Here is a 14699-nt window from a genome sequence, read left to right as displayed (position 1 = left end):
ACCTCTATTTTACTTTGTCTTTGTGAATCTGACTACTCTAAGTACCTTGTATGAGTGAAACCATACACTGTTTGCCTTTCATGGCTGGCTTATTCCACTTAGCATCCTGTCTGCAAGGTTCATCCATGCTGCAGCATGTGTCAGACTTTCCTACCTTTTTAAGTCTAAATAATGTTCCATTCTGTCTACGTGCCACATTTTGTTTATCCATTCATCCCTGGATGAACACTTGGGTGGTTCTAGGCCTTTGGCTTACTGTGGATTTGCTGCTAGGAACATGGGTGTGAAAATTCTTTTTTTTTTTTTGAGACAGAGTTTCACTCTATCACCCAGGCTGGAGTACAGTGGCACGATCTCAGCTTACCACAACCTCCACCTCCCGGGTTCAAGCTATTCTCCTGTCTCAGCCTCTCGAGTAGCTGGGATTACAGGCGCCTGCCACCACGCCTGGCTAATTTTTTTGTATTTTTAGTAGAGATGGAGTTTCACTATCTTGGCCAAGGTGGTCTTGAACTCCCGACCTTGTGATACACCCGCCTCAGCCTCCCAAAGTGCTGGGATTACAGGTGTGAGCCACCGTGCCCGGCCTGCTTCTATTTTTTTAAACCCTCTCTTGGCCAGGTGCAGTGGCTCAGGCCTGTAATCCCAGCATTTTGGGAGGCCGAGATGGGCAGATCACCTGAGGTCAGGAGTTCGAGAACAGCCTGGCCAACACAGTGAAACCCTGTCTCTACTAAAAATAGGAAAAATTAGCTGGGTGTGGTGGCACACACCTGTAGTCCCAGCTACTCGGTAGGCTGAGGCATGAGAATTGCTTGAACCCGGGAGGCAGAGGCTGCAGTGAGCCAAGATCGTGCCGCTACACTCCAACAAGACTCTGCCTCAAAAAAAAAAACCCTCTCTTAACCCCACATCTCCCATCAGCCACAGCCCATTTCTTTGCTCTCTTCCATTACAAGATTTGTCTAGCGTGTTCTCTACAAATGGCCTCCACTTCCTCCCGCTCTTCACTCTAGAGGTCCCATTTCCCCGATGTTCAATGGATGCGGTTCTCGTGGAGCTGAACCCACCACTTACTGACAGTTCCTCCTCCTCCCCAGACTCCACCGGATGCGAGGCAGCCCTGCACTGCCTCCTCAGCACTCTCCTGAGACCCTCCGCCTGGTCTCTGCACTCTCACCCCCTCCTCATCTTGCTCATACTCCTAGCTTTAAATACTACCTATGTGATGAAGACCTCCAAATGTGTAGCCTGAAGTCTGATTTCTGCTGCAAGATCCCATGTTTCATGTACAACTGCACACCTGACATCTAAGCCTGGATGCTTCCTAAGTGTCTCCAGTTAAACACATCCAACACAAAAGGCCAGGTTTCTACAAAAATCCCAGTCTCTCCCATCTCATTCAGCTTAGGAGTCAGTGCACAGCCCTCAGTCCCTCACTCACAGTCTCTCAATCCTACACTAACTCACATCCCACACCCAATAGCAGTCAGGCAGACCTCTGTGAAACATCTCTTGGCCCACATCCACTCCTTTTTGAAAAGCTCTGGCTCCCATTCCATCTGGAATAAGATCCCAGCTCAGAAAACCGTCAAACACCAACCCTGTGTCCTTCCCATCTCATCCTGGCCCACTTTGTGTACCTCCACACTCTTGACATGCCAGCTCTTGTGGACCCTGGGACTACTGCACGCAGGCTAAGCACAGGGCCAGAGATTGGCCGAGCACGGGGCCGGGTGCTGAGCAGCTGCTGCCTGGAATGACTGCTCTTCCCAGCACTTCTCCAGCTGTCTCCCTCTCCTCCTTCTGAGCACAACTTCTGCGTTACATCCTCAGAAAGTACCAGTGGGTCGTGTGCTCCACCTCTCCAAATTCTGGCATTCCTCTTCACTACACCCCACCTCTGTTTGTTCATCTGTCTCCTCCACTAGACTGAGCTCATGATGGTAGGAACTTGGTGATTTCAATCACTGGTTTAACACCAAGTTCATCACTCTTTAGCTAGATGGCACCCATGGCCAGGCACGGTGCCTCAAGCCTGTAATCTGAGCACCTTTGGGAATGTGAGGCGGGTGGATTGCTCCAGCTCAGGAGTTCAAGACAAGCCTGGCCAACATGGGGAAACCCCATCTCTACAAAAAATACAAAAATTAGTTGGGGCCGGGTACAGTGGCTTACGCCTGTGATCCCAGCATTTTGGAGGCCAAGGCAGGTGGATCGCTTGAGCCCAGGAGTTCAAGACCAGCCTGGGCAACATGGTGAAACCCCGTCTCTACTAAAAACACAAAAATTAGCCGGGCATGGCATCGCGCACCTATAATCCCAGCTACTTGGGAGGCTGAGGCACAAGAATCACTTGAACGCGGGAGGGAGAGGTTGCAGTGAGCCAAGATCGCGCCACTGCACTCCGGCCTAGGTGACAGGGCAAGACTCAAGTCTCAGAAAGAAAAATAAAATAAAAATTAGCAGGGCATGGTGGCATGCACCTATAGTCCCCAGCTACTTGGGGAGGGCCACGGTGGGAACATCATTTGAGCCCAGGAGGTTGAGAATGCAGTGAGCCCATATCATAGCACTGCACTACAGCCTGGATAACAAAGTGAGACCCTGTCTCAAAAAAATATATATTTACATATACACACACACACACATACACACACACACACACACGTTTATATACATATATAAAAAAAAAATTTTTTTTTGAGATGGAGTCTTGCTCTGTTGCCAGGCTGGAGGGCAGTGGCACAATCTCAGGTAACTGCAGCCTCCGCCTCCCGGGTTCAAGATTACAGGCATGTGCCACCATGCCCAGCTAATTTTTGTATTTTTAGTAGACGGGATTTCCCCATGTTGGCCAGGATGGTCTCGATTTCTTGACCTTGTGATCTGCCCACCTCAGCCTCCCAAAGTGCTGGGATTACAGGTGGGAGCCACCTTGCCTGGCCTTATAATTATTTTTATAACTCATTCATACAGTCTGTATTTCCTGGGTGCCTTATGTATATGTACGAATGAATTAGTATTTAGTGCTTGAAGTCACATGATCATGGCATCACAAAAAAAAAGTATAAATTTTAGCCTCAGACCAAGGCTTAAATCCCAGACTTGCCATTTGTTAGCTATATTAGTTTCCTAGTTTTGCCATAACAACTTACTGCAAACTTAATAGTTTAAAACAATACAGATTTATTACCTATAGTTCTAGAGGTGAGAAGTCTGAAATGATTCTCATATTGAGCTAAATTTAAGGCATCAGCAGGGCTGTGCTCCTTCCGAGAGGCTCTAGGGGAGAACCCTTTTCTCACTGCTCCAGACTCGAGAGGCGCCCTGATGCCTTGGCTCCTGCCGCCTTCCAGATCCCCTTCCTCTGACCTCCTCTGTGCCTCCCTCTTCCACATTTAAGGACCCTGTGATCATACCAAGCCCATGGGGATGATCCAGGATCATCTCTCCAGTTCAAGGTCAGCTGATTAGCAACCTTAATTCCGCTATGCCATGCAGTGTAACAGGGATTAGGATGGGACACCCTGGTGGCCATTATTCTCCTAACCATGCAAGTCACTGTGTAACTTGGGGCAAGTTACTTAACCTGTCTGAGTTGCAGTTTACTAATCTATACAACAGAGACATTTTACCTGCCATGCAGTCATTACAGGAACTTGCCTTGCAACATGTCTAGAGTAGTCCTTAACACACAATAAATGAGCACTAAGTGCTACTATTTTCCTTCCACTATATATGTTCGCTGAGTGCCAATTTATAAGCCAAGTAAATATAAAGACAAATAAGCAACATCACCTGCCAACAGGGTCAAAGGAGAGAATTAAACATATGACCTAACAAAATATGACCCTAAGTGCTGTCACAGAGGGGAGTACAGAGGCCAGAGGAAGTGCTCACCTCAGGGGAATCATAAATGCTTCCTAAGAGGGGTGACGGTTGAAAAGAAGCTGAGGAAGTGGGAGCCACAGGATACAGGAGAGAGGAGAGAGAAGACAGGAAGGAAAATTACACAGGGCTACTCTAACAATCTTGATAAGCAAGGAAGAAGGCATGGGTAGAAACATTGGCTTAAAATGAAACTGCTGCCTATATAGGTTAAAAAAAAATCATTGGATATAAGCAATTTTGTAAGTTTCAACCTAATGGAAGAAAAACAGAGTAGGTACAAACATTTGGTAATTACTTGAAGATAAAGTGATAAGGAGACCAGGGGTGGTGGCCCATGCCTTGTAATCCCAGCACTTTGGGCGGCCGAGACAGGTGGATCACCTGAGGTCAGGAGTTGGAGACCAGCCTGGCCAACATGGTGAAACCCCATCTCTACTAAAAATACAAAAATCAGCTGAGCATGGTGGCACACGCCTGTAATCCCAGCTACTCGGGAGGCTGAGGCAGGAGAAAGGCTTGAACCCAGGAGGCAGAGGTTGCAGTGAGCCAAGATCGCGCCACTGCACTCCAGGCTGGGTGACAAGAGTGAAACTCTGTCTCAAAAAAAAAAAAAAAAAAAGTGATAAGGAAGAGCACAGGAGTTTTTTCCCTGCCTTAAGATTATCTTAGGATCGGCCAGGCGCACACCTGTAATTCCAGCACTTTGGGAGGCCGAGGCAGGCGGATCACGAGGTCAGGAGATCAAGACCATCCTGGCTAACATGGTGAAACCCTGTCTCTACTAAAAATACAAAAACAAGCCGGGCGCGGTGGCTCACGCTTGTAATCCCAGCACTTTGGGAGGCCGAGGCGAGCGGATCACGAGGTCAGGAGATCGAGACCACGGTGAAACCCCGTCTCTACTAAAAATACAAAAAATTAGCCGGGCGTGGTGGCGGGCGCCTGTAGTCCCAGCTACTCGGAGAGGCTGAGGCAGGAGAATGGCGTGAACCCCAGAGGCGGAGCTTGCAGTGAGCCGAGATTGTGCCACTGCACTCCAGCCTGGGCGACAGAGCAAGACTCCGTCTCAAAAAAAAAAAAAAAAAAAAAAAATACAAAAACAAAATTAGCTGGGTGTGGTGGCGGGTGCCTGTAGTCCCAGCTACTCGGGAGGCTTAGGCGGGAGAATGGCGTGAACCCGGAAGGCGGAGCTTGCAGTGAGCGGAGATCGCGCCACTGCACTCCAGCCCGGGCGACAGAGCGAGAGTCCAAAAAAAAAAAAAAAAGATTATTTTACGATGAAAAGCTATATTTGTCTTTTCAAAAAAAGAAAAGAATTTCATTGGCCAGGCGTGGCAGGTCATGCCTATAATCCCAATGCTTTGGAGACTGAGTTGGGAGGATCACTTGATGGGAGGAGTTCAATACCAGCCTGGGAAACACAGCGAGACTCCAACTCTGCAAAATATAAAAGGAGCCAGGCATGGTGGTGCCTATAGTCTCAGCTATTTTTGATGCTGAGGTGGGAGAATTGCTTGAGCCAGGAGTTCAAGACTGCAGTGAGCCATGATTGCATCTATGAGTAGCCATTGTACTTTTGCCTGGGGAGACCCCATCTCTTAAAAAAATTAAAAAAATAAAAAAGCTGAACTTCAGCAAAATAAGGGATTTTTGTGTACCAAAGGACATAATCAACACAGTGAAAAGGCAACTCAAAAAATGAGAGAAGGGCCAGGTGCAGTGGCTCACACCTGTAATCCCAGCACTTTGGGAGGCCAAGGTGGGCAGATCTCTTGGTTGGAGACCAGCCTGGGCAACATGGGGAAACCATGTCTCTTCAAAAAGTACAAAAATTAGCCATCTGTGGTGGCACATGCCTGTGGTCCCAGCTACTTGGGAGGCTGAGGTAGGAGGATCACTTGAGCTCAGGAGGTGGAGGCAGGCAGAGAGCCATGCTCACATCACTGCGCTCCAGCCTGGGCAACAGAGTGTGATCCTGTCTCAGAAAAAAAAAAAAAAAAAAGAAAAAGACAGAAAATATTTGCAACTCATATATCATATATCTGTTAAGAAACTGGTATCTGGCTAGGCACAGTGGCTCACACCTGTAACCCTAGTACTTTGGGGAGCCAAGGCAGGAGGATCATTTGAGCCCAGGAGCTAGAAACCAGCCTGGGCAACAAGGCAAGACCCTGTCTCTACAAAACATTTTTTAATATCAGGTATACACCTGTGGTCCTAGCTACTTGGGAGGCTAATGTGGGAGGATCCCTTGAGCCCAAGAAGTTGAGGCTGCAGTGAGCCATGTGTGAGCCACTGCACTCCAGCATGGGTGACAGAGCAAGACTCTGTCTAAAAAAAAAAAGAAAGAAAGAAAGAAAGAAAATGGTATCTACAACTCAACAAAAAGGCAAACAAACCAATTAACCTAAAAAATGGGCAAAAGATCTCAATAGACATTTCTCTAAAGGCACACAAGTGGCAAGTAAGTACATGAAAAGATGCGCAACCAATATCATTCATCATCAGGGAAACACAAATCAAAACCACGAGACATCCCTTCACAACCATTAGGCATTAGGATGTCTACTACCAAAAACACAGAAAATGACAAGTCAGTAAGGATGTGGAGAAGCTGCAACCCTTGTGTACTGCTGGTGGGAATGTAAAATGCTGCAGCTACTATGAAAAACACTATGACGATTCCTCAGAAAATTAAAACTAAGGTTACCATACTACCCAACAATCACAATTCTAAGTATATATCCAAAAGAATCAAAAGTAGGGACTGCCAACAGATTTCTGTACAACAATGATCATGGCAACACTACTGAGAATAACCAGTAAGCAGAGGCAAACCAAGTGCCCATACATGGATGAATGAATCAACAAAATGCAGTAAATACACACAAGAATATGATTCAGCCTTCAAAAAAAAGACAATGCTGACGCATCAGGATATGGATGAACTTGAAAGACACTATGCTAAGTGAAATAAGCCACACAGGAAAAGCTACATACCATAAGTTCATCTGTGCAACTTTTTGAAATGACGAAACCACAGATGGAGACAGATGAATGGTTATTAGGTGGCCAAGACGGGAGAAGAGGTCAACTATGGCTCTAAGTCAGTAGCACATGGGACCCTTGAGCTAATCAGTCTACTCAATACCTTGACTACAATGGTACATACACGTGACAGAATTACACAAAACTCGCTGGGTGTGGTGGCTCAAGCCTATAATCCCCGCATTTTGGGAGACCAAGGTGGGCAGATTACTTGAGCCCAGGAGTTCAAGACCAGCCTGGGCAACATAATGATACCCTGTCTCAATTATTAAAAAAAAAAAAAAAAAGAATTAAAAAGGGCCAGGTGCAATGGCTCACGCCTGTAATCCCAGAACTTTCCGAAGCCAAGGCAGGCGGATCACTAGAGCCCATGAGTTTGAGAACAGCCTGGCCAACATGGTGAAACCCCATCTCTACTAAAAATACAAAAATTAGGCCGGGCGCGGTGGCTCACGCCTGTAATCCCAGCACTTTGGGAGGCCAAGGCAGGCAGATCACTTGAGGTCAGGAGTTCGAAACCAGCCTGGCCAACATGGTAAAACCCCATCTCTACTAGAAATACAAAAAAAAACTTGCCGTTTACTGGCAAGCGCCTGTAATCCCAGGTACTCGGGAGGCTGAGGCAGGAGAATCACTTGAACCAGGGAGAAGGAGGCTGCAGTGACCTGACATCGAGCCACTGCACTCCACCCTGGGGAACGGAGCAAGACTCTGTCTCAGAAAAAAAAAAAAAAAGAAAGAAAGAAATTTGCCAGGAGTGGTGGTGCATGCCTATAGTCCCAGCTATTCAGGAGGCTGAAGTGAAGAACTGCTCGAACCCAGGAAGCAGAGGTTGCAGTGAGCCAAGAAAGTACCACTGCACTCCAGCCTGGGCGACAGAGCAAGATTCTGTCTGAAAAATAAATAAATAAAATTTTAAACAACTGCAAAGAACTAAATACACATACACGAATATGTGCATGTTAAACTGGTGTGATCTGACAAAGCTCAGTGGACAACATCAATGTTAACGCCCAGCTTGCTGTTGTGCTATAGTTGGAAAAGATGTCATCATCAGGGAAACTTGGGAGGGCCCACAGGTCCCTCTAGATTATTTCTCACTACTGTATGTAAATTCAGGATTGGTTAAGAGTTCAAAGAAATAATCAGGCATTGCTGGTTAGACTTACAGTTTTTGAATAAAGAAAATCAAGTGAAGCCAAGCAATACCTTCTTCCATGGACTTAGTGAAGTTGCACAGAAGTGAGGACAACCCCTTCAGACATCCTGCCAGAACAGGTAGTTTGGGCTCTCTTACTGCTGATGTCATCTAAAAGAAAAGATTTAAGAAGATGTCATTACAAGAGAAAAACACAACCACATCTATGGAAGCAGAATGTCATAAAGTTCATCATACCTGGGTCTTAAGTTCACCCAGAAAAGCACGGAACAGGTTTTCTGCATTATTTATCATCTCACTAGGATGAACTTCACCCAATAATCCTAGGAGCTCGTATACTTTTTCTAAAACTGAAAAGAAAATTTTAGACAAGTGAAGGCCTCAAACTACATTTAAATAAGTTAAACTAACCAAAATGTATGAAGAAAATAAACTAAAGTTCAAAATTGATTTTACAGTAAGACATATAAAATATAAAGCTTTTAGGACTGCATTCTTTCCTAAGTTTTATGCAAATGTATTAACCATATTTGACATGTCTTGTGAGTTTTCTATTTAAAGGAATAATTTTGTAAAAATTAACATTTTTATGAAGGGAAGTCTTCACACATTGTTTTTGTTTGGTTCCATTTTGGTTTATTTTCAGCAAAAAGGATTCGACTGTAAAATAAGACCTTGGTAGAGAAAATCTAACTTACGCTAATAATTTGTTAATATTAATTTGCTAAACTATTTGAAAATAACATGTAAATGCATCTCACCTGTATCTGGTATTTTTTTTTTCAATGCAAGTTCTCCATAGAATTTACTAAATAATTCTCCAATTTTAAATTCATCCATGAGTCTAGAACTTCTAAAAGTCTGAAGTAACTAAAAGAACACAAATTAGGACATCAATGTAGTGTGGGAATCAAGAAAAAAAAAATACAAATTAGCATTCTCTCTAAAGAGGGAAATAAAGGGATTCCTCTATCTCAGTGCATCTGTACACAGCAAAGGTTCAGAATTAGGTGTGTCTCAAGGATTTACACTTGGTGTCACAGGACTCACATCCACTCACATCCACCCAGCTTATCTGGGAATTAAAGGTTGGGATGGGTATGGTGGAAGAACATCAGGAGAAGAATGCTGTAGGCTTAATTGTTACCTTCCCAAGAAACCAACAACATGACTAGAATCTTTCTCCCAGAAGCCTGTAAAACAAAGGACCAACCAGAAACAAAGGAATTCTAAAATACAAATACAAAAAAAAAACCAGAAACAGGTCACAGTGACCCCAACAACCACTTAACTGCAACGTATCAACCGATTCCTGCCAGACGCAGTGGCTCACGCCTGTAATCCCAGCACTTTGGGAGGCCCAAGCAGGCGGATTACAAGGTCAGGAGTTCGAGACCAGCGTGACCAACATAGTGAAACCCCGTCTCTACTAAAAATACAAAAATTAGCCAGGCATGGTGGCACATGCCTGTAATCCCAGCTACTCAGGAGGCTGAGGCAGGAGAATCGCTTGAACCCGGGAGACAGAAGTTGCAGTGAGCCGAGATCGCGCCACTGCACTCCAGCCTGGATGACAGAACAAGACTCTGTCTCAAAAAAAGAAAAGAAAACATGTGAACTCTTTCCCATTGCTAAGGTTTTAGGAAAAACCTCAGAGATACAAGGTGATCTTTCAGCAATTCCTAATAGCATTAGGTTTTGCCAAAGCCAGTAAGGGTGATAAATGAAAGAGCAATAAATTCCTTAGTCATTTTCCTCCTTCATTCTCCTCACAACTCACAATTCTTCTTTTCTACCCAGAATAGTCTGAGAACAAAATGCCAGGGTATTGTCAGGTGATGGTTGGAAAATGTGCATCCTACCCATATATCAATGTGATTAGATCCTATCCTTCCCCAAACACATCACCCAAAACACAACTCAAAACTCTGACTTTCTTTTAAAAGTTATACGTTTAATGTAAAATACGTGTACTTAGAAACATAATTACCTTAATAAGAAGGTCCAGGGCTGGAATTTTACATTTAGCGGCTCTATCTTTTGTATAAACACTGGTACAAGTATTCTAGGTTTTAAAAAAAATAACCAAAATCATCAATAAGATATAAAAACTAAGACTCAGCAATACCTGAAACTACGTCTCCAAGAGGAGCAATACCAAAATTCAGTATTTAGCTGTGGAAAATATAACATTAGGCCAGGCGTGGTGGCTCATGCCTGTAATGCCAACACTTTGGGAGGCGGAGGTAGGCGATCACCTGAGGTCACAAGTTCGAGACCAGCCTGGCCAGCATGGTGAAACCCTATCTCTACTAAAAATATAAAAATTAGCAGGGCATGGTGGCACACGCCTGTAATCCCAGCTACTCAGGAGGCTGAGGGAGGAGAATCGCTTGAACCCAGGAGACGGAGGTTGCAGTGAGCCAAGATTGTGCCACTGCACTCCAGCCTGAAAGTATTCACCGAACTCTGTGGTTCACGCCTGTAATCCCTTTGGGGATTACAGTGTGGTTCATGCCTGTAAGCAATTTGGGAGGCGGAGACGGAAAGATCACTTGAGCCCAGGAGTTCAAGACCAGCCTGGGCAACAAGGCGAAACCCTGTCTCAACAAAAAAAAAATACAAAAATTAGCCAGGCATAGTGGCACATCCTGTGGTCCCAGCAACTTGGGAGGCTGAGGTGTGAGAATCACCTGAGCCCACGAGATGGAGGCTGCAGTGAGCCATGATCACACCACTGCACTCCAGCCTGGATGACAGAGCAAAACCCTGTTTCACAAAATAAAAACAAATAAACAATAAAAATAAAAATAAAAATATACAAAATAAAAATTATTATTATTTTTTTTTTGAGATGGAGTTTCGCTCTTGTCGCCCAGGCTGCAGTGAAGTTATCAAGAGGCCGTCAGGGCCCCAGGGAGCCCAGGGTGCCACTGCCACCTCCTCAGGAAAAAAAATTATTAAGATAGTTATTAAATTAAAAAAAATTATCAAAGTAGTTTCTCTGACAATGGCCTTAGCTTACTAAATCTAAATAACTAATGGGCAACAAGAGCAGCACTCCATCTCAAAAAAAAACTAATGAAGAGCCCACTTCATTTGTAACACAATGAAGCAGAAGTAAGCAAATTCCCCAATGAGAAAGGAAAATGTTTTACCTTTAAAATAAAAATCCAAGTTCCTTACACCATAAGTTAAAAGAGATGTTGATATATAATGTAATAAGGTTTGTTTTTTAATTCTCACCTTAATTTCAACAGAGTAAGGCGCGATCTTCTGGCCCATTTTTTCTAAGAAAATACATAAAAACTTCAGGATTTCTTCTCTACATTCACGAAACTGTAACGAAAGAGATACATATTGTAAATACAGGTAAGAGGAGTCACTCCAGGAATATACAAGAAAAGCAAAACCAAAATTGTCAACTTACTTCAATACTGTTGAGTGACTTCCGGACAAATACAAGCAAACCGAAATCTCTGGAAAAAACTAAAGATGTCTGTAATGCTGTTCAAAAAAAATAAGTAAGCAAGTTAAGAGAGTGCCAAGAGCATCACGTAAACCACTCCTAAAGGGATTGCAATGATTTTATTATTTTTTTTGAGACAGAGTCTCGCTCTGTCGCCCAGGCTGGAGTGCAGTGGCACGATCTTGGCTCCGTGCAACCTCCGCCTCCCGAGTTCACGCCATTCTCCTGTCTCAGCCTCCCAAGTAGCTGGTACTAAAGGTGCCCACCACCACGCCTGGTTAATTTTTTTTTTTTTTTTTTGTATTTTTAGTAGAGACGGGGTTTCACTGTGTTAGCCAGGATAGTCTCGATCTCCTGACCTCGTGATCCGCCCGCCTCGGCCTCCCAAAGTGCTGGGATTACAGGCGTGAGCCACCGCGCCTGGCCAAGGTTGCAACGGTTTTCAAGGCAGCCTGCTTTATAAATATAAAACACTAACCCAAGGTTGCTGTATTAAAACAAAGCAGAAAATTCTAGACAATGTTCCACAGGGATGCAGTATGCAAAATAATGGCCCCAAAGATGCCTGCATCCCAATCCCTGGGGTCACATCTTGTGAATATGTTAAATGTATATAGCAAAAGGAAACTGAGCTTGCAGATGGAATTAAGGTAGCTAATCAGCTAACCTTAAAATGGGAAGATCATACTGGATTATCCAGAGAGCCCAATGTAATCACACAGGCCCTTAAAGTAAGGAGATGAAGAGTGGGTCAGAGAGACAGGAAGCTGGGAAAGCCAGAGATTCCAAACCTCTAGTTAGGGAGATTTGACATGCTGTTGCCGGCCTTGAAGACCCAGGGAAGGGAGCTGTGATCCAAAGAAAGGGGACAGCTTCAAGAAGTATGGAATGTCAGGGACCTCAATCCTATAACCTGAATGAATAAGGCAATGGATCCTTCCCAAGAGCCTTCAGAAAGAAAGCAGCCCTGCCTGGTACTTTGGTTCTAGCTTGGTGAGACCTGTGGGAACTGTAAGAGTAACAGACCTGTGCTGTTTTAAACCACTAAGCTTGTGGTAATTGTTACAGCAGCAATAAGGAACTAATACACTTCCCCTGGAATCTCTCAAGTGAAAGAAGATATGTCATAAATGGAAGGTAAACTTGGAAGTGCTTTAGAAACAAGTTACTAAACGAACAAAAATGAATTCTAAATTTGAAACCCTGAGAAGAGAAAGTAATCAATGTTAGTTTTTTGTTTGATATTTCCCCATTGTTAATATATTCTTGACAACAGATAGAATATATAGGATACATGTATATAGCATCTTTTTTTTTTTTTTTTTGAGACGGAGTCTTGCTCTGTCGCCCAGGCTGGAGTGCAGCGGCACAATCTCGGCTCACTGCAACCTCCCTCGCCTGGGTGCAAGCCATTCTCCTGTCTCAGCCTCCCGAATAGCTGGGACTACAGGTGCGCACCACCATGCCCAGTTAATTTTTGTATTTTTAGTAGAGACAAGATTTAACCATAGTGGTCAGGTTGGTCTCCATCTCCTGACCTCAGGTGATCCACCTGTCACAGCCTCCCAAAGTGCTGGGATTACAGGCATGAGCCACCACGCCGTGCCACATATAGCATCTTGTTTAAACTGTGTAAGTTATTCCTACACTATATTCACTACTAGACCTTCCGGAAGAAAATCTCACCTTTTAATAGGGCACAACATCAAGGTCTGCATACTCGTGTTTTAGAGAAGGAATACAGGAATTTCCACACAATTAAATATTTGAATATTTAAAATGCTAAAAAGAGGCACTTTTACTACAAAGGGGAAAAAGTTCCCATCCAGGCATTGCTAAAGAGTTAAAAGAAAATGACTTCAATTACATTTCTTCAATTTTTCTCAAAGTAGTAACGGCAAATAGAAGGGTTTGGAAAAGGTACTGGTGGGATTAGGCGAGATTCAGGTGAAAGAAAATACTTTCTCTTGGCCGGGCCCAGTGGCTCACGTCTGTAATCCCGGCACTTTGGGAGGCCGAGGCGGGCGGATCACCAGGTCAGGAGTTCGAGACCAGCCTGACCAACATGGTGAAACCCCATCTCTACTAAAAATACAAAAAAATTAGCCGGGCCTGGTGGCACGCGCCTGTAATCCCAGCTACTCGGGGGGCTGAGGCAGGAGAATAGCTTGAACCCGGAGGCGGAGGTTGCAGTGAGCCGAGATCGCGCCACTGCACTCCAGCCTGGGCGACAGAGCGAGACTCTGTCTCAAAAAGAAAAAAAAATTATTTATCTTGCCCTGCCCCCGACTCTGCATAGCAATGATTGCCATATTAGGGGTCGTTTTCACCAACTTTGGCTTTAAAATCTCTTTCCCTTAATACTACGGAGTAAAAAGCAGTATGACAAATCACTTTATACACATGCACAGAAATTCCCCCCAAGAATCTAACTGTTGTACTTCAAAATACCGTCATCTAAACACAGTGAGAAGCGCCGGGCTGCCTAGCTCCAAAACGACTCGGGAAGCCAGGACCCACCCGCGGCCCAGCTCGGGCCGGTACCCACCCAGCACCGCGGGGCTGCTGCTCAGGACGCATTCCTGCCCCAGGCCGCGGATCAGTTGATGACCGGCCAGGGCAGCACCGCAGCGGTCCGCGGCGCACAAGGTCTCCTGCAGCCGCAGCAGGGAGCAACGCACACCGGCTCCGGAGCCCGCCATGCCGCCGAGTCCCGCTCCCGCGCGTGCGCCCGCTCGGCCCGGACCCGGAAATGCCCCTACGCGCGGGGGCGGGGCTACGGGGCACGGCGGCAGGAAATTTCCCGGGGACCCCTGCGGGAAGGCCTGGCCTGTAAGCGTTTGGTCCGAATCAACATGGAAACCTAAGGAGAAACGCCATTCATCGGTCTGACCTGCGGAAGTAGTTTGGGTGGCTACTTGGTGTTGGACTTGGCTAAATAAATACCAGAGGCAGATAAAACAAGCGAGGGGCTTAGGTCAAGAGCTCCAAGTTTGCTCCTCAATAAAAAATGAGAAACGCTGTCGGGCGCGGTGGTGCCCGCCTGCAGTCCCAACACTTTAGGAAGCTGAGGCGGGGGGATCGCAGGAGTTCGAGACCAGTCTGGGCAACATAAAGAGACCATCCCCA

General features: G+C 45.3%; 1 protein-coding gene across 4 annotated transcripts in view; it reads right to left on the bottom strand.

The window, feature by feature from the left end:
• Positions 1-14352, bottom strand: part of PRKDC (protein kinase, DNA-activated, catalytic subunit) — a 186913-nt gene extending 172561 nt beyond the window's left edge. For all 4 annotated transcript variants that reach the window (XM_055286467.2, XM_055286469.2, XM_055286468.2 and 1 more), the window contains exons 1-7: positions 14119-14352; positions 11532-11608; positions 11348-11440; positions 10092-10166; positions 8863-8971; positions 8339-8451; positions 8152-8251 (exon numbers count right to left, since the gene is read on the bottom strand). In XM_055286467.2, coding sequence (XP_055142442.1) covers positions 8152-8251; positions 8339-8451; positions 8863-8971; positions 10092-10166; positions 11348-11440; positions 11532-11608; positions 14119-14272 — 721 coding nt within the window. In that variant the 5' untranslated portion in view covers positions 14273-14352. The remainder of the gene's footprint in view (positions 1-8151; positions 8252-8338; positions 8452-8862; positions 8972-10091; positions 10167-11347; positions 11441-11531; positions 11609-14118) is intronic.
• Positions 14353-14699: the final 347 nt, after the last annotated feature.

Source organism: Symphalangus syndactylus, chromosome 7 (assembly GCF_028878055.3).
Source record: "Symphalangus syndactylus isolate Jambi chromosome 7, NHGRI_mSymSyn1-v2.1_pri, whole genome shotgun sequence".
Lineage (NCBI taxonomy): Eukaryota > Metazoa > Chordata > Mammalia > Primates > Hylobatidae > Symphalangus > Symphalangus syndactylus.
This window is presented reverse-complemented; position numbering and strand designations above follow the sequence as displayed.